General features: G+C 51.9%; 1 protein-coding gene across 1 annotated transcript in view; it reads left to right on the forward strand.

The window, feature by feature from the left end:
• The window catches only part of Vac14 (VAC14 component of PIKFYVE complex), a 112164-nt gene that overhangs the window by 86084 nt on the left and 3264 nt on the right, over window positions 1-22816 (forward strand). The window contains exons 15-18 of the mRNA XM_057754399.1: window positions 15899-16073; window positions 17253-17371; window positions 18765-18844; window positions 21299-21449. Of these exons, the coding sequence (XP_057610382.1) occupies window positions 15899-16073; window positions 17253-17371; window positions 18765-18844; window positions 21299-21449 (525 nt within the window). The remainder of the gene's footprint in view (window positions 1-15898; window positions 16074-17252; window positions 17372-18764; window positions 18845-21298; window positions 21450-22816) is intronic.

Here is a 22816-nt window from a genome sequence, read left to right on the forward strand (position 1 = left end):
AAGAGTCTCAGGCAACAGCCAGAGGGTCCTTAAGGGTCAGCAGGGTTCTTTTTTGTAAATCTGTGTGTGTGCAGGTACACACATTCCATGATATGTGTGGATGTCAGAGGTCAAGCTTGGGTGTAAGTCCTTGCTCTCCACCTTGCTTTTTAAGCTAATCTGTGAGCTTCTAGTGATTCTTGTGTCTCCATCTCCCATCTCACCACATAGGAGTGTTGTGATTACAGAGGCATGCTACCATCCAAACTCAGGTATCCATGCTTACATAGCAAGCACTATACACTGAACCATCCCCCAACCCTCAGCTAGTTCTTTAACACAAGCAAAAAACTGAAGTTCTTATTTTTAAGTAGCTGTTCACTTGTGGAGCCCGGGATGGACCCTCACAGCCCCGCCTCCATAGTCCCAAGGAGGGTGTGGTGCAGCAGCGAGGTAGAGGGGATTCGAGAGCCTGGATAGTTGGAGAAGAGGGCTCGCCTAGCTGGAGGCAGGATCAGAGATTCCCTCAGTACAACAGTCTGTCCTATGAATACCATAGGCCCCACACCAGCTCTCAACTGTGGTGCCCACCTACGCCAAGGTAGCCATAGTGGCACAGGTAGACAAGTGACAAGAAAGGAATGCCACACGGTGTTGTGACTGCTCCGAAGGAGGAAGTGCTGGTACGTGGTTATGACAGGGTGTGCAGCTTGGAGCCAGTAGGGAAAGGATGCCCTGCAGCTTCCACAAAGCCAGAAAGATGTGACCTGGAACTGATGTTTTCTCCAAGCATAAAAGTGCCCTAGTTTTCCCTCTCCTCGGGCCTTGATGAAGCTCTGCCAAGACTGGCTTTTAAAGGCTGCCCGAAATGTGGTTTGAAGCCAAAAATCTATAGAGCCAGTGCATTTGTGACCTTGTTGAAAGTGCTTACTGAGGAAAATCAAGGGGTGTGATGGGGGTAGGACACTCCTTTTATAAATTTAAATAAAAAGATTATTTGGTCCATCCCCACTCCAGTTCCTAGCCCCACCTCTTTCCCACCTGACTACTGACTCCAGCCTCACAGCACTCACGTCTCCCATTCATCCGCACCCTTCCCCCTCCTCCAATCCCTCACGCTCCCCCAGGCATCATCAGTAAAAATACTAATGGGTAAAAATAAGGAGCCCAGTGATGGCCCTGGAAATTAGGCCACAGCTGTCAGGCCAGGCAGGAGCCCTCAGTTTGAGAACGAAACCACTAGGAGCAAGTGTGGAGGCCCTCCTAGCTCTGTAAGGGCACGAGACTCTACCTGGCATCGGTATGGTGCTATTGCTGCTGCTGGCCCAGAGAACACTAAGCAGCCATTCGTCTCTGAGCAGGCCTGTCCTGTGTCCTTGCCAGTGTCGGGCCTGGTGCCCATCGCAGTAAGCAGTGCTAGTCCCTGCCCTCTGGGGTTAGTCATGATCACAAGCAATAGCATCACAGTATGACGGTACTTTGTGGGAGCAGATGGGGTGGGGGTAGGGTGTCTAGGGAGTGGAAGAGCCCCGGAAAGCTTCCAGAAAAAAATGATGCCTGAGCTGAGCCATGAAATGTCAGTAAGACTCAGTGGGAGTAGGAAAGCAGAGGTGCTCCTGACCCTGAGCCCAAGGCCCCGAAAGGACCTGTGTATGACTGAAAGGAGAGGGAGCCCAGAAGGAAGAGGGGGGCATGGACTGGCTGCTTCACAAGTGGCTCTGTAGTACCCAGTGAGCCACTAAAGGGGTAGAGCTGGTTCCGCCCAAATGGGATGAATAAGTCCCTCCAAGAATCTGCCACCTCAAGCCACCCTGAAGCATACAGGATGGGCTGCAGGTATGCATGAGGCTCAAGTGAATAATTGGCTTCCTTCCATGCCTCTAGAACTTCCAGTGAAGCAGAAGGCATGTGGGCCCAGAGCCTGCCAGGAGTGAGTTGAAAGAAATGGAGGGGCTCACTCATCCGCTGTAGCAGCTGCAGCCTTTCACACACACACACACACACACACACACACACACACACCTCTGCTGTTAGTGTCATGAAACACCAGAGGTCAGGAAGGTGATGCAGACAGCTTGCTCGACAAGGAACCTTGCTGCATTCTAGGCAATCCCGTGTTCTTGGGAGAGAAAATTTAAACAGATCATCTGAACTAAGCTTTAAACCTTGGCACCCCGAGTATGTGGCATCCTGAGTGTGAGGGACTCTTCATGGATGCTGGTTTCAGCCAGTTCTCTCCAGGTCCCTCTGAATTTAGACTTTTCTTCACCCAGTCATCGCTCCTGAGGAGAGCCCATTTCCTTCCTCTCCCATGGCCGAGCCCTTCCTTTCAGATGAATCGAGGTCTGCCTCTCCTTTCCTGAAGGAGACCTCTGTCGGAAGCCTGGCCCTAACAGTTGACAAGTCCCAGAGATCCCTTCCTTCCACCTGCCCTTGAAGCCTGAGTGGCTGCCCCAGTCCAACTCCTGCTTCTCCCGACCCCAACCCTTACCCCCCCAGCCGCATGATAATTGAATTTTTGCATCTTCCACTGTGTGCTTCATCTGAGAGCACTCCATTTCCTGACCCTCCACAGGAAAACCTGTCTGTCCTTTTCCTGGGGGAAGCCCCGAGAAACAAACAAACGTGACCAGTCCTCCCCTTCCCTTCTCATTCAGCAATGATGCGTAGAGGGCAAGTCTCCTACCACCTAAAGTCCAGGCCCCTCAGAACTGTGGCTGGTGTCACAGCCACAAGAGAAGCCTGTCAAATGTTCCCTGTCTCTGACCTAACTCCACAGATAAGTATCTGTGGCTACAGCTTTGGGAAGTGGGTCACAACCTGTTTGATTCCTGTGGTTTTTTAAGGACCATCTCAGTGTCTCCTCACCGTGTACAGCCCCTTCTTCAGGCTGCTGACCAGTATCCAGGTGAGAAAAGACAGACATTAAAGACATCGAGCAAACAAGGAGAGGCAGTTCTAGCCAACCATGGTCTGTGGCCTTGATGGGACGCTTCCCTCAGACACACCACCTGTGACCTGAGGTTTTCCCACCTGCCTCCCACCCTTCTTGTTTGCCATGACTTGGCTCTTGCCAACCACTCAGAGAGGCCCCTTTATGCTTAAAATTAGGAGAAATTGAACAAGACAGAAGCAAAATTTAATTTTTCATCCTTGTTTTTCTGTGTGTATGTTGTATATGTTGGGCATGAGGTGTGGAGTTGGAGGACAACTTGTAGAAATCAATGTTCTCCTTCCACTTTGTAAGAACGGAGACAGAGCTGGGGTCACCAGTTTTGGCAGCAAGCACCCCTACCCGCTGTGCCTTCTCACTAGCCCAAAAGTGGTATTTAAATAGCACCCATAAGGGTGACCTGCCAGGACCAAGCTGTGGCTGCATTTAGCCTTTCGGAGTGTCATGCACGGTAATAATCAGGACATTTGCGTGAGGTGGGGTGGGTGCTCCGAGTGAAGATGGGGCCTCAACTCCATTGATAAGACTTTCCTTACTCAGTTCTATTTCAGGAGAAAGCCTCCCCCTGTAGTAGGCTCTCCTGCCTCCATGTGGAGCCTGGCCTTTCCCCACTCGTATTATGCTAATCACTCCTTGCAAACAGGCAGACTTTGTAGGAGGTTTGCCTGGTTTTAGATGAAACATACGCCTTTGAAGCAAAGAGCCACAGTAGCTAAAAATACTATTTCCCGGCTGTTGATCCTCTCATTTGTAAAATGCATGTTTCCATTGTTAAATGTGCACCAGTCCTTCAGGAGAGGGAAGCCCTGCCACCATATTGCCCAGCCAGGGTCCTACCACCCACTGGTGAGGCATCACCTTCCATGAATCCTGCTCTAGGGCTCTGCCACTGACAGTTTCCCCAGGGGAGTCCCCAGATTCTCAGATGTGTAGGCTTCTCCCCACCCCACCATTACACTAGCCATCAAACACAAGCCAGGCAAGCCTTCTACCACTGAGCTGTCTTCATTTGACAACAAGGTCTCCCTGAGTTCCCTGGGCTGGCTTTTAACTCCCTGTGTAGCTCAGGCAGCCTTGAATTTGTTAGACACTGCCCTGAGCTCTCTGAGCTGGAGCACAGTGACTTTAAGGAGAGGGGACTCCTCTCTTTATGAAGGACAGAACATGTGGGTGTTTAAAACACCTATGTTCTCAGTGGACACACCTTTAATACCAGCACTCAGGAGGCAGAACAGGCAGATCTCTGTGAGTTTGAGGCCAGCCTGATCTACAGAGCGAGTTCCAGGACAGCCAGTTGTTACACAGAGAAACTCTGTCTCAAAACCTTGGTGTATCACTGGCTGGTCTCTGCTCAATGGGTGGCTGCGGGATCCTGAGGGGAAGGGAGTCACTCCCCCTCCTCCCTGGCACAAACCCTGCTCATGGGGAGCCTGATCTATAACCACGTCCTGAGACAGACGCATCTTCCAGGGTCTAAGGATACCTCATGACTAAGACTTCTCCTGGTTCCCATGCATTTAATCCTGGACAGGGAACATTTGGTCCCAAAGCCTACTTACTTCATACATCTTAAAATTCCCTGAAAAAGATGGTCGCAGAAGGAATATTTCCAACCTTCTGGACTGTTATTAAGAAAGGGTACAAATTAAAGGAAACCTTCTTTTCAGCTTCAGATACCTGAAGCAGCTCCCCTAGGCCATGTTTTCTCACCCTATCTACGCTCTCTGCTGCCCTCCTGACTCTTTCAGATGCAGAACGTGTAGCTGTTTTCCAAAAAGCTCTGCAGCGTGGCTACTCTAATGTTTGTTCTTTGTTGCCAGTAGTGGGAATTAGTATTTCACTTCCTCTTCTGTTTTCTACCACATGTCCAGTGCTCTTTAAGTGGGCTCTTATACAGAGCCACTGAAAACCATCTCAGTTCATCAGATCTCACAGAAGCCTTAAACTAAAGATGTGCAGGCCAGAGAAGCGTTGGTCATCACAGCTCCTGAACAAAGGATGCCATGGTCTGTGAATGTCAGGTGCAGCCAGAAAGGCAGGAACACCAGGTGCCAGCACAGTGGCTGACTAGTTGATCTTTACTCCCTCAGGGAGGCTGATGCCTCAGGAGCTGAGATTAGTCACAAGGCTGTCGGGGAAGCCGCTGCCTCCGGAAGAGTCTTGGGTCTCTTTTTCCTTCTTTGTGAACAGAAGTCAGGACAATATACAGTATGCAGAGACCTCAGGCAAGAAAAGGGTGTAGAACCAAGCAGAAATGAAGACAGGGTCTGGGGAGGTTGGTGGAACCTTCTCTCCCAAGCCCCAAGGCAGAGGCCAGGCTCTATAGCTGCATACCTCCTAAAAATACTGGTAAATCCCCTATGCCAGAGTGACATTGCTAGTGCCCGGAGCAGCCACCTTGATGGCAGGTTGGACAGTACCTCTCTAGCCTGTTCCGGAAGCTTGGGAATGCAGAACACCAGCCTCCAGAGAAGGGGTCTCAGTGCAGGTCTATGGAGAGCTCCAGCATCATATATATAAATCCAAGGGCTCCTCACGTAGGTGTCTTCCTAGCTTGAGGAGCCCACCTGGGTGAACAAGGACACTGATGGGACCAGATGTGGTAGCTTTACACTAAGAGGTACTGCTGGAAGTCAGAATGGCAGGCCCAGGTTAGAACTCTCAGAATACATTGAATCCTATTGAAGACATGTAACATGAACAAGTGTCAGGATCCCTGTGATCACCTGGACCTACAGCTGCAAGGCCAGAATTTGAAAGGAAGCATTGTCACCTTGGGCCACGATCTCATGTACACTGGAGCTGCTGCACCCACACTAGCTTGTGCTGTAGGGCAGAGGAGCACAGGGGAACCCTGCCAAGGCCTCCGTGTCTGACTGCATGCTGCTAAGGTGGAGGGAGTGCTGGCCATCTGTAAATGTTTGGGATGCGTAAGCAGTAGTGACAGTCATCTAGAACAAAAGGACTCACTGAGGAATGGTTAGATGAAGTAAGAGAAAATGAGCAGAGCAGTGTGTGGTGACAGGAACACTGCTGGGCAGTGGTCACCCCAGCCATTCGAGGGTAGAGTGGAGTGACCCCACTGGGCTCGGGGACTGCAGGGGACTGCTCCTGTAGGTTGAAGAGGAGAATGGCACAGATGGAGGGAAAGGCCATCTCTGCCGTGAGCTTTCAAGCGACAGGAATGGAGCTCTCAGGTGTCGAAAGGAAGGGGGGTGGTTTGCTTCTTCTGCAACTGTCATGCACGTTCTGGCCAAATAAACACCCCCACTGTTGTCCTGAACTTAAATTTCTTTCAGCATATAGGGATTGGAGCACGTGAGCCAGGCTGAATGGTGACGGGAAATATAGAGCAGAAAGGTCTGAGGCCGGAAGGAGCCTGCCAGGCTGAGCAGCCTCTTCCCAGGCAAGCACCTCTGCAGGGAAGGCATAGTGTGTTCTCAGGAAGAAGTCTTGCTTAGAGAAGGTCAGAGCCCAGAGGGCTTTGAAGGGAAAGCGGTTACGTCAGTGGCTCTCAGATAGTCACCAAGGAGACTCCAAGGCACTTAGAACTCAGGGTGCCGTTTCCCTGACAGTATCAGCCCTGGATTCAGAACAGCAATTTTGACCGTATCTCCCTGGGTGCCAGAAGTCATTGTATTAAATCTCCCACTCTGGACCTCAAGCGGCAGCTGGCCTGGGACCCCTGACACAAGTTTCTGGGAATCTGTCATTAGGAGTCATTTCTGTTGACCTCTCCCGTGGTCTGAGTTCAAGCCTGACTATGGGCTGTGCATGCAGATTCCAGGCCCTGCTCCTTTCCTGGCCCCTTGGAACACAAGCAATTGCCCTAAGAGCTATTACTAAGCATGGATCACAGGGCAACATTGCTGCAGCCATATGTGGTCACTGCCACAGAGGTGGTCCCAAGTGCAGGGTGGTTTGCAGTTATGCTACCTTGGGGCTATGGAGTTTCCAGGAAACTCAGACTCAGAAGGCCTCAGTGGGCTGGCAGAGTAGTGGTAGAACTCTTACCTAGAATGCACTGGAGAATAATTAATTAATCAAAAAATAATTAATAAGATGGCCCCAATGGCTCCCATAGCAAAGGTATCCTTAGTGTCTCCCTGGAAAACCAATTTCCAAGTTGAAGTCCTTGTGCCAGCTTGGTCCAGAGCCTGTGAGTTGGCCGTGTGGTCAGGTAGCAGCTGAGCACATTCCAGACCCATTCTACCCCTAGGCCCCTGCACTGGCTGGTTTATGTCAGGATGACATAAACTAGGGTCATTTGGGAAGAGGGAACCTCAATTGAGAAAATGCAAAATGCCCCCTACCAGATTCGTAAGCCTGTGGTGCTTTTGTTTTGTTTTTGTTTTGAGGCAGGGTTTCTTTGCATAGCCCTGGCTATGACACCACTCTATATCACCAGTCTGGCCTTGAACTCATGAAGATCCACCTGCCTGACCTCCCAAGTGATGGGATTAAAGGTGTGCGCCACCACTGCCCAGTTTGTAGTGCATTTTTTTTATTATTAATGATTGATAGGGAGTTCACTGTGGGCAGTGCCACCCCTGGGCTGATGGTCCTGGATGGTATAGGAAGCAGACTAAACAAGACAGGAACAAGACAGTAAGCAGCATTCTTCTGTGGGCTCTGCCTCCTGCCTCCAAGTTCCTCCCCTGGATTCCCTGGTTGGTAACTACAAGCTGTAAAAAGAAATTAGCCCTTTCTTCCCCAAACTGTTTATGGTCATGGTGTTTCTTCACAGCAGCATCAACTCCAGCTGAGACAGCCTTTCAGCACACAGCTCCACAGGCAGGCTGAATTCCACAGCAGGTGACCAGGCTCCCTGGTCCTTCCTGGACGTGCTTTTCAGTTCCACGAGTATCGTTCCAGTCTCATCCCTTGGCGTGAGAAATTTATCTTGACCAAGAAGGAGCTAGGGCTCAACTTGAAGGACCAACTTCAGCTCTGGAAAAGGATACTAGGAGGTGGCTGGTGGCAAGGCAGGAAGGGGCTGAAGGCTGTTCTGACAAGGAAGTGACAAAGGAGGCTCACATTGCACCTGTGGATGTGCCTTGGAGAGCAGGTAATAAACACAAGAAAATAAGACCCAGCAAGTCCCTGAGCCAGCCAAAGATAACTTCTGAGGACAGGGTGGAGTTCTTCCTATGATGGGACCTCCTAAACCCCACCCTGGGCTGTGGAAGAAACAAACTCACTGCTCCTGCTCTCCCCTGTAACTTCAGGGCCTAGAGCAAACTCAGAGTGAGGACGTGCTGCCTCAGCAGAAGGTCAGCTTCCTTCTGACAGTTCCCACCCTAATGAAACCATCGCTGGGACGAGCCCACCCAGGTGTCTTTGACAACTCTTCCTCCAGCCTGGCAGTAGCTTCTATTGAACAGAGGGACAAACAGCACAGAGGACAAAAGGCCCCTTTCTTCCTCTCACTTCGTCTTCTGTCCCCTTTCCATCAACTCTCAGCAAGACCCAGAAAAACAAGCCCTCATGACACCGCCTCCTCCTTCCCCTTCCAAGTAACTTAAGTGTATCAGACACATCAGCTGCGTTAAACACGATGGATTTTTAAGGCATGAGTTGGCAAGGGTTACCACGGCTGCCTTGCCCTGAGGGGCACACTGCCTAGGATTGATGGAAATAAATAAAACAGATTTACAGTTTTTCATACTTGGGAAGCAGGAAGTTGAATGGAAAGGGGATAGGGGGAGGAGCAGGGTGCCCTGGGACTCTAGAGCTTTCTGAACCTCGGCCGGGAGCCCACTCCTTCTCCCACCCAAGCTTCTGCTGACTGGAAGTTACTTTCTGTTTAAACCCCTGAAGGAACCCAGCTGTTAGTCAGGGAGCAGGCCCGTTCCCAAGGGATGACTCTGGCCTCTGTATTTTCTAGCCGTGCTGTTAGGTTGTACCCAGGTTTGTTGGCTGGGAAAGTCTGAGCATTTGGAGGAGAGTACCCAGGCCCCCTGGCCTTGAGCCATTAAAAGGAACATGAACATTTACTAGTGGCCAGTGTAGAGAAGAAGCAAGAGTTGCGCCTACCACGTGTGGTATTCTGTGTGTTGAAATGAAGCTCCAGAGGGAGAAGGAAGACACTGAACAGAAGGCTGAGTCAGTGGCGGAAGATGTAGTGATCTGTCCTGGCCTCAAGACAGGTGGACCGAGGCACTTGGAGCTGGTACCCATTTGCCCATCTTGCAGAGGCGGGCTTGGAGGTGCCACTTTGGCCCAGACACCTGCCAGAGATCTTTAGACCTATGTGGGATATAGAAGGAATCCAGTCCTGATGCCAGACCATAGAAGCAGGCACAAAGAACTAAGTGAGACCATGTTTGGAGCTGGAGACTTGTGCTCAGTGAGATGCCAGGTATACCCTCTATATCAGGCAGGAGGTAGCCAGTGAAATTATCTAAATCCTGCTTCTCATGTGACACAAGCAAGGTACAAGGAATACTGGGACTTGCCAGCTAGGGCTGACTCTTGAGTTTCCTGCTTGTCACTGGCCAGCTAGCATGGAGGCAAGCAAGGGCTGGAACAGAGATGGTCGGTATTACTAGCCGCTGGGAGAGGTTGCAGTGTGAGGGAGGTGGATCCTCCAGCTGCCTTCTCTTTTCTGTTTGTAGTTGAGACTGTGCCCCACAGGCCAGTTGTTCAGCACCCTGCCGGTGGCCATCTTGGTGTGGTGACTTTGGGACAGTCCGAAACGTCAGAGACTCCTGACTAGAGGTTACTCGTCTCTATTTCCCCTTAACTTTCCTCAGGTTTCTTGGGTACCCTTCCCATACTTGTGCCTGGTAGCCTAGGGTTGCTCCTAAAAACACTGCAGGCTATCACCGTCTGCAGGTTAGCTAATGGAGGAACATTCATTAACTAGAGCCTCTGTCTTCCTTCCGGACTGAGCGCTTACCCAGATACCCCTGCTGGAGGTCAGAGGCCTTTCTGCTTCTGCCTTCAGTCACTCCCTAAAACAGACCAGGCCTAAAGAAAGAGGGTGGGAGGGGAGGGAGGAAGTCAGCAGCCTGAATGCCCAGTGAGTGGCATAGCCCCTTCCTCAACTGCCCTCAGGTCATATGTCACCATTGCCTCACCCTCTAGTCAGGCCCGGAGGGTCCATGGGGCAGCAGCACGCCCTTGCAAGACTCAGAGAGTCAGAGCCAGAAGAATCTAGGGAGGGGGCTGGCATCATTGTCCAGAGGCCAGGAGACCTGGGAAGGATTGGTAACAACACGGAAGGGGACACTAGTTTGGCCTTGCAACTGTGCTAGCTTGTACTTGAAGGATGTAGGGAGTGGGGTCCTGGGAAGAACGTTCCTAAAGCCACATGTAGAGTTCAGGTTCCCCAGGAAAACACGGCAGAAGGAAGACACACTAGAGGGAGACCTCTGTTGGTGCCTGGCTCTTCTCTTAGTCTGGGTCAAGCTTTCTCCTGCCTAGCCTGGCCACACACAGTAACTATCGGCTCTGGGGTCACCTGGGGGCCCAAGGTACTACAGAACCAGTAAGATCTTCCTCCCAGCTGCCTTAGGACAGTGTTCTCTAGAGTTGGGACTAATAAGTGAGTCCCAGGTAGGGGCTTGGGGACAAAGCTTCCGCCAGCTATCCAGGGATAGTGATTGAAAGGACATTGGTCCACAAGTCCACAGCAGCCTGGCAGGTGTGGTGCAGCCCTTCTGGCATACACTAGGTCTCTATGGACAAAGCAGTGTTGCCTCAGCTCTGAGAGAAAGGGGTCAGTCCCTCCCTTGAGTCCCGGGGGTGTTCAGTTGTTCCTTTGGGAGCCCTAGGTCTGTATTGGAGAAGCAGAGAGCAGCCATTACCCATCCAGGCAGCACCCAGAAGGCATGAAATGGGAGGGGAAGAGAACCACATCTACAAGGCTCTGCGCTGTGACATGAGCATGAGCCCTAGTTGAAGGCCAACAGCACAGTGCTGCCTAATGAGACCCTTTCTCAATAGCACATGACCCACACGCATACCTCGCCGCTTCCCTCCTGCTGCTTCCTGCGTCATGGACCCGTGTCCAGGTTGGCACAAGAGGACCCTTCACAGAACCTGTTCAGGTTCCCTCCCACCCCGCCTCTCTGCCCTTTCCCCAAGCACTTCCCAGGCCATTGTCTCATGATGAATAGCACTTTAATACGGGTATTAAAAAATATGGGCAAATGTGTAATGCTTGCAAGCTGTGTTCCATTATTGACGCTATGCTTGAGGGACAAGCAGGCAGCTCAAGCCGGGCTGGGACTCAGAGAAACGATGACGCAGCAACCCTGCAAGGCAGCCATCTGCCAGGCCTCCCCTGCGCAGGGACAGGCACAGAAGAGGCAAAGTGAGAGGAAGAACTTGGGCTCAGAAAGCTGACTCTTCTGGTTCTAAATTCTCCATTTTTCCTCTCCTGTCATCTGTGTGACCCGGCTGGCAGCATGGGTCCTCCCTGAACCTCAGATTATTCTTCTCTGCAAACTGCAAAAAGCTACAGGAAGACTTTGTCCATACCCCAGTGCTAGGCACATGGGAACTGTGGCTGCCTATGCAGTCCTGTGATAGAACTTGGGGTTGTCCTTCCCCTGCCTCCTGATGGAGGAGATGCAAGCATTCTATTCTGCCTTCTCTCTCTCTCTCTCTCTCTCTCTCTCTCTCTCTCTCTCTCTCTCTCTCTCTCTCTCTCTCTCTGTCTCTCTGTCTCTCTGTCTCTCTCTGTCTCTCTCTGTCTCTCTCTCTGTGTGTGTGTGTGTGTGTGTGTGTGTGTGTGTGTGTGTGTGTGTGTGTGTGTGTGTGTGTGTATCATGTCCTATGCAGGCTTGCCTCCTGTCCTATTTGGTTCCTCGGGCAGCACTTTGGCAGAGTGGGCACTCTGGACAGAACAGAAGCTGCTCTTCTTGCCCAGACCTGGCCTGTACTATCACTCTTACTCATGTCCTTTTGTGCCTTTATGACAGATAGCCTAGGAGATGTTGACCTCCACCTCTGCTTCCTTCCCCTTGCCTCAAGTTCTAGCTAACAGACTAGAAACATCCACCCCCGTAGGAGCCTTGGGAACTGCTGGCCAGAGGTACAGGCTTAGTGGTCTCCCAGAGGGGGGTTCTCATCAGATGTCCACAGCATCAGGAGGGACTCAGAGTCAGGCCTGGGCGAGGGCTTCCCACTGTTGCTCTCTAGGGACCTGTTCCCAGCTTCTCACTCCCTACAATGACCTTTCACAAGGGAGATTCCTGGTGAGAAGGTGCTGTGGTTAGAACATAAGTCCTGCCTCCCAGAGGGCCCTCTCTCTGCTTCCTGGCTTCTGATGGAAGTGTTGCTTTACCCTTTGCTCCCAGGCTTGTACTCCAGACCCGTGAGCCAAGAATCCTTTTGTTACTGCTTCAGGTGTTTCATTACAGTAGTAAAGCCAAGAGGGCAGCAGCTATGTACATGGACGCGTGTGCTCTGGAGCCTTCCTGGGATAAACTGGCTCCCCAAGGGAGTTGGGAAAGACAGAGCAGGACAGCCCTGGCTTGGCCTGTCTGGTATAGGGGTGAGTTCAAGTGTAGATGTCCATTGTCTGCCAAACAGCATTTACAGTAAGTAGGAACCTGCCTGTGGCACAATAGTGCCTGCAGGCCTGTCCATGCGCCTTTTTACTCTTTTTCCATTTTTTGTATGTATGTAGTGGGGGGGGGCATGTTTTTCATGTGTGCACATGCATGTAGAGGCCCAAGGTTGACGTTGGGACCTGTCTTCAATAGCTCCTCTCTCATATTCTTTCAGATAGGGTCTCTCAAGCCTAGAGCTTGCCGACATGGCTAGTCTGGTTAGGTTGCACTAGGGATCTCACTTCACTTTCACCTTCTGAGGCTGGCCATCATACCCACCTGGCATTCGGATACATTTTGGGGATCCAAATTCAGGTCCTCACACTTACATAGCACACTAACCACTGAGCCATTTCCCCAGCCTCTGTGCATGAAGCCTTTGAACAAGATGAGCCGGGTCCCCTCGTGCAGGGCCATCCAGCCATGGTGATGGAGCATCAGGCCTTCCTAGTTTGAGGTACTTGAGGGTTGCAGGCAAGACCTAGTGTGAGAGACAAGAGCCTAACAAAAGTGCGGCCGCAGCGACAGTGCCCTGAGAGAAATAGCACCTGCTCTTAGAAGTGTCTGGCAGGCAGAGAAGGCACATCAGACCCAGGCTTCCCCAGGACAGAGTGGACACGAGACCTTGATGGCCAGAAGTCAGCACAGCAGTCAGCACAGCAGATGTGGTAGAGTCCCTGACGCTGAGCCTAGAGCAGTTTTGTACTTAGCAGCAGAAGCTGGGCTTCACAGTAGATCCAACCGGAAGCCATAGATGAGACCCTAAGAAGGGGAGGGCCAGCTTGGGTCTGCCTTTTAGGTTTGTTCAATTTGGTGTGGGAAGACCTGGAAAGAGGGCTTAGCTTTTTGAGTTCATACTGCTTTTACAAAGGACCCAGGTTTGGTTCCTAGCACCTACATTGGGCATCTCACAACCATCTGTTACTGCTGCTCCCAGGACATCTAAGGTCCCCAGCCTCTGCAGACACCTGTACTAAGACATAGACACACATGCACACAATTAGGAATAATAAAATTATTTTTAAAGTAAATAATTTTCTTTTAAGCGAGCAGGGAGTCAGACTGAGAGATGTCTTGGGAATGACCAACAGGACATGCTGGCTTTTTCCCCGGGACAGTGGTAGCCCACAGGAGATGATGCTGAGGTGGGGATGCTCATAGGCAAAGCCCTGAGCACATGGCTGGACCAGGATGAAGGACTGGGGATCATAAGGCTGAGTGGGCAGTATGGAGTTTACTACTACAGGAAGGTGAATCTGCAGGGACACAAAGGATCTCATTGTTGTGCTGTGCCGCTCAGATTGCCTGGGAGAGATCCACAGGACTGTCCCCTCTAGAGTCCCTTCAGTGAGGCACAGGGCAGGAGAGCACATGTGGAAGTCGCTGACTCTAGGCGACTTTGAGCATATTCATGGGGTTCGAGCCCACTGGGAGACAAGGACCAGAGAGAAAGGAATGTGCCACAGTCAGGTAAGGCAGAGGGGAGCCAGTGGCAAAGAGAAACATTTCCAGAAAACTTCACCACCTGACCTCTAGCACCACCATCAGCATTCCCCAGGTTCTCTGGGACAGCAGGAGACTATGGTGCCTTCTTGCTTCTTCTCAGCCTTGCCCGTTCCTCCAAACCATCCCTAACCCTCCAGCTGCTGCAAGTCCCAGCCTGGCTGACCTGGGGTCTTTGGGAAGCACTGCCTGGCAGCTGTTCAGCTGCTGGTCTCTGTCATGGAGATGGCAGCAGCTGCAGGCGACGGACACTTGTGGCCATTTGTCAGTGGTCTTTTCCTCCCTCTCCTGTCCTTTTTAAACATTGCTGTCCCACAGCCTTGGAGACAGGGCTTGTTTAGGGTGGGTGGGGTCAGGAGATACTGTCCTGTTTCTACAGAAGGGCCACCACCTGCTGCTGACTGTCATCTGTACCGTGGAGGCTTTTGTCCCTGAGTGTCATGCACCACACACTGGGCACCTCACATGAGACTTCTTCCCACCTGCCTTCTGGTTACTCCCCCTATTTTAGACAGGTATTTACCCCATTTAAAAGATTAAGAAATTGCTCTACAGAGATACTAGGAACACCTGCCTGGGATCACCTGCCTGGGTTTGAAGCCACAAGGCTCCTGCCTTTGCCCCTCCACCTGGGAGGGTGTGCAGTAGAGATTCAGTAACCCCTTGTTCATGGGTCCTCTCTCTTCCCAACCCCAGCCCCACCCCACCATGCCCAAGCCTGCTGGCTCCATTGGATCTAGGCTTGACATATTTACACTTCATAGTTTGGCCTCTCCATTACTGTATAGTCTGGGTTTTGGACTGGGGCTGGGGATGTGGCAGAATCATCTCAAGCCCAGTTGCAAAGCCGTGACTGGTGTTCATAGAGAAGTAGGAAATCCAGCCCTGTTGAAGTTCCATACAAATGCAGTGCCTTGGAGGAATAGCCTTGTTTCAAGCTTATTGCCTCAAATGTGGTTCATGTCATTCAGTGCACAATACTGGAAGCCTCTGCCCCTTGTCTAATCTGTGGTGCTGCTTCCCTGGGGTAGGGACAGGCAGACAGGCAGAAGACATCAGTCCCAGTCCAAAAGCCGTGGGACAAGGTACCTTGAACCACTAATCCCTACCAACAGGAAGCATACACACTCACCTGCTCAATAGCCCTTATCCACTCCTGATCCTCCAACAAGCCCTCCCAGTCTGACTTCAAGTGTGCTTGTCTGCTGTTATTTCACCTTGCCCCAGGGACCCTGGGAAATCACTTTTCTTCATTCCCTTAGTTCCTTTTTGATAACAGAGCCTTTTTCTTAGAGCCCAATCCTTACCCCAGGTTTTACCAAAAGAAATACATGGGGGCCAGTGGAGCCAGGCACTACTGTGTCCAGTTACTTCACCTCCCTATGCCACTGCATTCATGTAGAGTCCATTCAGCTCACAAATGCTGCTGGCACCAGTGACCTGCAGGGATCCCTCTAGCTAAGGCTACAACTGAATAACAGACACTCCGACCCCAAGGAGCTTTCATGACCTGGGCATGGAGATATTTTCAAGTGAAGATGAAGTCTAGAGAGAAGTAAGGTCTAAGAGGGGCAGAACACCTTGGCATGGGGAAGCATTATTGATGTATGTAAAATCCTAGGAAGGTATCTTGGTGCATCCCTGGTAGCCAAAGGCCTGACTGTTCTGTGGCAGGGGTTGGGGGGGCGGGCAGGGACGACACAGATGAAGCATATAAAAGCCCTGGTTTCTGGATCAAGGTAGGTGATGTTGGGAAGTAAAGAGCAGGTACTCTGTGCACTCTGAAGTCCCATTCCCACATATACCCCAGCATTGAGGCCCCTACAGCCCTAAGAAAGAGACGATTCCTCTGGGAGCCTGAAAAGCTCTGTAGTGTGACCCTTTCTGTCTTGTTTTCCAGGCAGCTCTGCCTCCTACTGAATGCAGAGAACATCTTCCACTCTATGGCAGACATCCTGCTTCGGGAGGAAGACCTCAAGTTCGCGTCCACCATGGTGCACACCCTCAATACTATCCTGCTCACCTCCACTGAGCTCTTCCAGCTGAGAAACCAGCTCAAGGACCTGAAGACTCTGGTATTCCTCTGACCCCAGTGTTAGGCCTGTGGGTGCACAGGCACTCAGCTCACTCCTCAGCTGGTCCCAGGAGGTCCATGAGGGTAAACTGGGGGTCCTCCTGTCCCGGGCTGGGTCCACATGCTCTTCTCAGTTCCTGCCCCACCTTTCACTACCCCTTTGGAAACAGGCCTGCTGCTCAGCAAAGTCCCTTCTCACAGTCGAGATTGAAGTACTGCTGGAAAACAAAGAGTTAATTGCTCTCCTTGTGTTCCTCCTTGCTCTGGCCCCACTCCCACAGCTGGACACATCTGTCTCATAAATTGCCTGTCATAGTATCTCACTGTTTCCTGTCCCAGGCTTTGGGTAAGGATGCCCAAAGCCAAATCAGAAAAAGCAGAGAGACACTGCGGGCCTGGGAGTGCCCACATGATCTGACCAAGACATTGGGCTTCCCTCAGCTCACAAGGGACTGGTGCCATCATGAATGCATAAGTGCCAGGGATTTATTTCCCAGTCTGGGTTTGGGTCACTTTCCCTCTGCCCCTTGCCCAGCATGACCCTATCTCAACCCCGCAATGGGAGGTTCAAGGACGTTTAGTCCGTGTCTATGAGGATTTCTGAGGCCAAGTGACTTGGAATGATCCAGGCCACAGCCCTGCTCCTGTGGTTCCCTGCAGACATTTGCAGAGGCCTTAAGAATTTTCCTCCGGCTCAGGGGCTCCCTAAGCGTGGGTGCAGCTACAGGACGGGTTTCCTGGTACACTGAGAGCAGGAGATGGGCTGCCAAAGTAGGGAAGGTGGGATCTGAGATGAATAAAGGAGCCTCACCTCTGAGGAAATTTCTTCCCAGCCCTGAGCTCTGGAACCACAGAGTTCTGAGAGACAATTACTGTCATTTTGCCAGGGGCAGAAATGCCAGCTTACAAAGGGAAGGCTCACTTTTGACTAGGCCCTTGCTGCCACTACCACGTGGCTCTGTGAGGCCAAGAGGTAATGACAGGGTCTGAGGAGCTGTCAGCATTTCCTTTGTGACAGTTGTTCCCAGCTGGGCTGCCAAACACAGCCCAGTGCTGAGCTGGCACCCCAGCTGCCCCCAAGAGCCCCATGTTACAACCCCTCAAGGTCCTTCCTTCCGTAGGCCCCGTGTGGACCCAGTGACAGGGAGCCGAGCCTTCTAACTGCTGCACCTCTCCCCAGGAAAGCCAGAACCTCTTCTGCTGCCTGTACCGTTCCTGGTGCCACAACCCAGTCACCACCGTGTCACTCTGCTTCCTCACCCAGAACTACCGGCATGCCTATGACCTCATCCAGAAGTTGTATCCTCTCATTGTCGTTCAGTCCCCCAGTAAGGACCAGGAGTGGCCCTGCTGCCATCTTCCTGTACTTAGTTCCAGGGCTTGGGATATCACCAAGGCCTTCCGCCAGGGGTGCTATGGGGTATGTTCAGGAAGGGGCTGTTATCAGTAAACAGCCCCTTTAGAGCCTCCCAAAGGAGAGGTAGGCCTGGAAAAGCTCAGGAGTAGAGACAGGCTGAGAGAAGAGATGGGGTACTCAGTTCTCTGTATCTCCTGCCCCTTCTATGAAGAAAAGGCTTTGTTACTCAGGAGGCAGAGGCAGGCGGATAGCTGTGAGTTCGAGGCCAGCCTAGTTGGTCTACAAGAGCTAGTACCAGGATAGGCTTCAAAGCTACAGAGAAACCTTGTCTCGCAAAATCCAAACCAAAGAAAAAGATTGCTTTTAGCCTGGCGGTGGTGGTGCACACCTTTAATCCTAGCACTCGGGAGGCAGAGGCAGGCAGATCTCTTGTGAGTTCAAGGCCAGCCTGGTCTACAAGAGCTAGTTCCAGGACAGGGTCCAAAGCTACAGAAAAACCCTGTCTTGAAAAAAAGAAAGAAAGAAAGAAAGAAAGAAAGAAAGAAAGAAAGAAAGAAAGAAAGAAAGAAAGAAAGAAAGAAAGAAAGAAAGAAAGAAAGAAGGCTTTTGTTACAAGAACATGCTGGGGAGGCCTGAAGTTGGCTCACATGGTGAAACTGTGGAAGCCAGGAGCCCACCACACAGACACAGGTCTTACCTGCCTTACCAGGCATCCAGAGTCAGAATTTTTGTTTTAATCTACCACTGAGAAGCAAAACACCCTTATCTTTGAACCTGATTTATGTCCTAGGAGCAGAACAATATTCAGGAAATAAGACTGACGTCCTGCTGTGAGGGGCCAGAAGTTGGCCATGCAGGCTTCAGTGAAGGGTCTTGAATGTTCTTGCCTGGCATCCTTCCGAAGCCTAAGCCTGCCCTTCTCAGCCTCTTATGTGACCCAGACACCAAGAACTCACTGGCCAGTTCCCAAGCTTCCCTAACCTGCTAAGGAGCTGTTCTCTCAGGCAAAAACCAGGGTGCTCTCTTGCCAGCCCCCTCCTGCTGAGCTACAGGGCCACAATAAGTGTCTTTGTGGGCCCAGGCAGGCAAAGGACAGCTGTGGGAGCAGAATCCAAGCACCTATGCAAAAGGGACAGCTGGGCCACATTCCAGCTAGAAGGACAGAAAGGCAGAGAGAATAGATATATATTCTTCATGTACTAAATCCCAGAGACAGGCTGTACACTGTAAACTAGGTCTCAGGGAACTCTGAGCCCAGGCTCTGGGGTCCATCCTTTGCCACTCCTTGGGCAAAGACACTCCCAATGGTGAGACTTTCCTTGACCGCCCACCCAGTGGGGACCTGGAGGTCACCGTGGACTTCCTCACAGAGGTGGACAAACTGGTGCAGCTGATTGAGTGTCCCATCTTTACATGTAAGAGTCCTTGTCCAAACCCCTGCCTCTAACAGCACCATAGACCTGCTGTGACCTTCAACTGGCCCGGAGGGAGAAGGGGAGCTTTAGAGCCAAGTTTAGATACCATCTTGACTGAATTTGGAGAGGGAAAAGAGGGCAGTGACCCCAGGAGTGTTCTAGAATGTCAAGAGTGTACTATTAAGAGATGATAGTGATTGCGATAAGAAGCCAGCTGGAGTGGGATGGGGTGCATGGCATCAGAATTAATGTTGTCCGTTTCCTCAAAATGGGGGTCACATACACACAGGCCAGTGCTGACACGAAACCCATCAGACCCTGCCCTGGGGCTGTCCCTAGCTGCTCCTTCCCGGCCTACTGCCTCTGCCCTGAGTCCCTGGGGTTCCTGATCATCCAGGAGCTGTGCCCTCTCCTCTCCTGAGGAAGAGAGCATTTGCCAGGAGCAAATGGGTGGGAGCTGCTGGTGAGTAACACCCAGGCTGAATGTGCAGAAGCAGCGCTAGCTGGGCGAGCACAACTCTTGGCACCTCCACACATGCAGCGCCTGTTCCCAAAGCACTCCAAATAACACGTGTGTTTACAGTGTGGTAGAGAAGCCAGAGGCAGCCCTGGCTGCAGCCACCTTCCTAGCCTGGGTGACCACCTGGGCCTCTAACTCTTCCTGGCATATTTGACCGAGCAATCAGCCTTTACCCTAAACCCAAAAGTAAATGCAGGACTCGAGTATCCTCCTGCCCAGCTCCCACAGTTAAAGGACCAGCTGCTCCAAGCAGCAGGTGCTGCAGTGACTCAGGTCCTGGAGACAGCAGAGCGGGAAGGAAACCCTCTTCTCAACCTGTCTAAAGCATGCCCTGCCTAGCATCTCACTTCCTGAGGGCCCCACGGGGTAGAAGGGCTCCCCTGAAGGCAGATCGGGGCTGATCAAGTATAAGGTGGGGACAGTGCTGACAGCAAAGATGCAAGGCTTAGTTTCCTTGAGGCCCAAAGGGAAGAAAGAACTGGAAGTAGGTTCAGGCTGCCCCAGAGCTGTGTGCATGGTAAAAAGTTTGCCTATGCACACACCTTGCAGGTCAGTTCTTCTGTAACCCTAACAGGTGTTCCTCCAGCTAGCTGAACATCCTCCAATGCAATTCAGTCCTCATACAGCCTACTTAGAGCTAGCATCCAGTCTCACAGGTCCTGGGCTTCTGACTATCCAGCTATATATAAATCAGGGCTCACACAATCCCTTGGGTTTGTTTAGTTTGCTTGAGTGGCTCACAGAACTCTGGGAAGCACGGCTACTGCTTATAAAGGACGCTACAGTGGAATTGAAGGAAAAGCAGGGCATGCCTTTCCCAACCCAAGCCTGTTATTATGAGAGCTTCATGATTTAAGCATGGCTGATTTACTTTGGCCATTGTGATCAGCTCAACCTTCAGTGCATTAGCATGCAAGACATTTTGTTTCAGAGACTGAGGGTTGTAGGAGTTCTGTGCTGGGAACTTGGATGAGTATCAGATATGCATGTTACCATAGTATAGGTGTCCATGGCTTCTACGTCTTGGGAAAAGAGGAGGGACTATGAGAGGCCACCCAGTCCTCTGCTGCCTGGCAGCAGGGCCTGACTGCTCAGGCTCCCAGCATCCTCCCAGACTCCTTGCCCAACTCCTGCTGGGAGGCAAGACTACTCTCCAAGGCTCGGGGCCACTCTCTGGAAGGTGTGGCTCACTGTCTGCACATAATGTCTGACAAGGTCTAAGGTACAGGAGGAGCATTGCTACTACAAAGGCCCAGGAGGGGAAGGAAAGCATCTTCTCAATCCAGTCTTCCCATCAGGCTTCAGATGGGCTGCAACCACCTTGAGATGCAGCTGGTCACTAGCGGTTCTAGACTCCTAGGGTTGACATAGATGCTGGGCAGAGAGCAAGGGTGTCCCTGCCCTTAAAGAGGTCTCAGTTGGATATCTAAATCACCTCCCAGACACTCGGGGCTTTGGTGTATGCCTCGCTACACAAAAAGGCATTTTCCCATCCTGCCCTCCCTTAGCAAAGCCCTAATCCACTCTTTCTCTCCAGCTCACCCTATTTATAGCTCACGTGCTGGCACGTGCAGAGCCAACTGGGGAATCTGTTATTCTATAAGCCCCCACCCCCCAGTTCTTATTACCAAGGAAGCAGCTGGGTCTAGGGAAGGTGATCCTAGCCCAACAGCAGGTCTGGGAATCTTAGGCTAAGGGGGCTGCTAGATAGGTCAGTCAAATGGGTGGGTAGGGAGAAATTAGGTCATGGCCATAAAATTCTCGAGAGGCCTGGCTGGCTGTAGAGGAGCCACTCTTCACCCTAAGACAGGTGTGTCTCAGCCTAGCAGTGCTCGGTCCAGTCCTCTCCCAGACAGGATAAGGCAGGGGATCTGGGCTAGTTTATTCCAGAGCAGGCCCAGGATCCCTGACGCCTGCCCTCTGCCCTGCTGCAGATCTGCGCCTACAACTGCTGGACGTGAAGAACAACCCTTACCTGATCAAGGCCCTGTACGGCCTGCTCATGCTGCTGCCCCAGAGCAGTGCCTTCCAGCTGCTCTCTCACCGGCTCCAGTGCGTACCCAACCCTGAGCTGCTGCAGACTGAGTGAGTGCTGGGCCCAGGGCACTGCTGTCCTCCAGGCCTGTTCCTGTACTTGATTGTCATTTCAGCCCTCCCTGTCCACCCCACAGCTTCCTTTCTTTTGTCTTCAAATCCACAACAGATCCCAAGATGGGAGGTTCTGGGAGTGTTCACGGGGCAGAAATATATAACCATGCTTTCCTGAGCAGCTTGGGGGGAGCTCAGAGAGACTAGGCCTCAGTTTGAGCTGTTTGCCCAGCAGAGGCCCTGGAGAAAGGAGCTCCAGAGATGGAGAGTGAGTGAGGGTCCCGAAAGTCAAGTAGAACCGAGTCTTAGGCACCTCCCAGGCTTAGATGCCTTCCCTTCCATTCTAGTAGACGTTCAAACCTGGCCCTCTGAGAGCCCCAGCATCACTAGGACCTTCCCACCACCAAGCCAGAGGAACAGAAGGCAAAAATGCACCTGAGCTACTCCACTAGGGTCCTGCTCTCAGGAAAAACATGTCTGGCTGGCCCAGCCTGGCATCCTCTGGGCAGGGGGGTCCAAGCTCCCACCCTGAACCCTCTGCTGGCCCTAGCCCCACAGCCTGTTGGACTGTGTCTATATTTGGTAACCCTTGGAGGCTTTGCCTCATCCACAGGCATTTGGCATCGGAGATGGAAAATTTCACTTGTCAGGTCACCATGGAAACAAGCAGAGCCACTGAGAAGATTTACGCTGAATGGAGTGCACCCAGCTTGCATCAGCTGCCCTATGTGTCTAGAATTCCCTCCTAGGCCATTGGAGCCACTCAGCAGGCCTGGCGCCTTGCTGCAGGGAAGGCCTCAGGCATTTGCCCTAAGAGTAGATGCAGACTGCCTCAGGATAGGCCTGCTGCCCAGTCCACCTTCCCTGCCCCTTTCCCAGTCACCCTGTGCCGTGTCTTGTCAGCTCCGAGTTTCAACCAAGTGAAGTCTGGAACACTTGGTGTGTTGAGTATACCCAGGATGCAGGGAAGCCATTGCAGGCTTGGGCTGGTCTGGACTCCTCCTGCTTCTGAGAGGAGAGAGGCCTTGAGATGGCAGCACGCCTCCTCAGCCTGTCCTTTACAGGCACTGATGAGGTGCGGGAAGGAAGGGCACTGCCCTGGGAGAGACTTCAGGCCAGACCACAAACCCTACCACTTCCCAGAGTACCTTTCTTGTCTGGGGAGGGGAGGGGGGAGGAAAGCTGTACAAGTCAAGGGCAAGATAAATCCCCAGAGAGAAACTAGGTAAAGGGGGCTCCTCAGCCTCTGTATGGTCCATCAAGAGAATCTTGAGCCCAAGGAATGGGGCCCTTGTGTAGAAGATTCTTATGTGGGTCAGTGAATAGGATCTGGCCCAAGTTCTACATAGCTTTGCTGTGTGGCC

Source organism: Chionomys nivalis, chromosome 21, assembly GCF_950005125.1.
Source record: "Chionomys nivalis chromosome 21, mChiNiv1.1, whole genome shotgun sequence".
In the NCBI taxonomy this organism is placed as follows: domain Eukaryota; kingdom Metazoa; phylum Chordata; class Mammalia; order Rodentia; family Cricetidae; genus Chionomys; species Chionomys nivalis.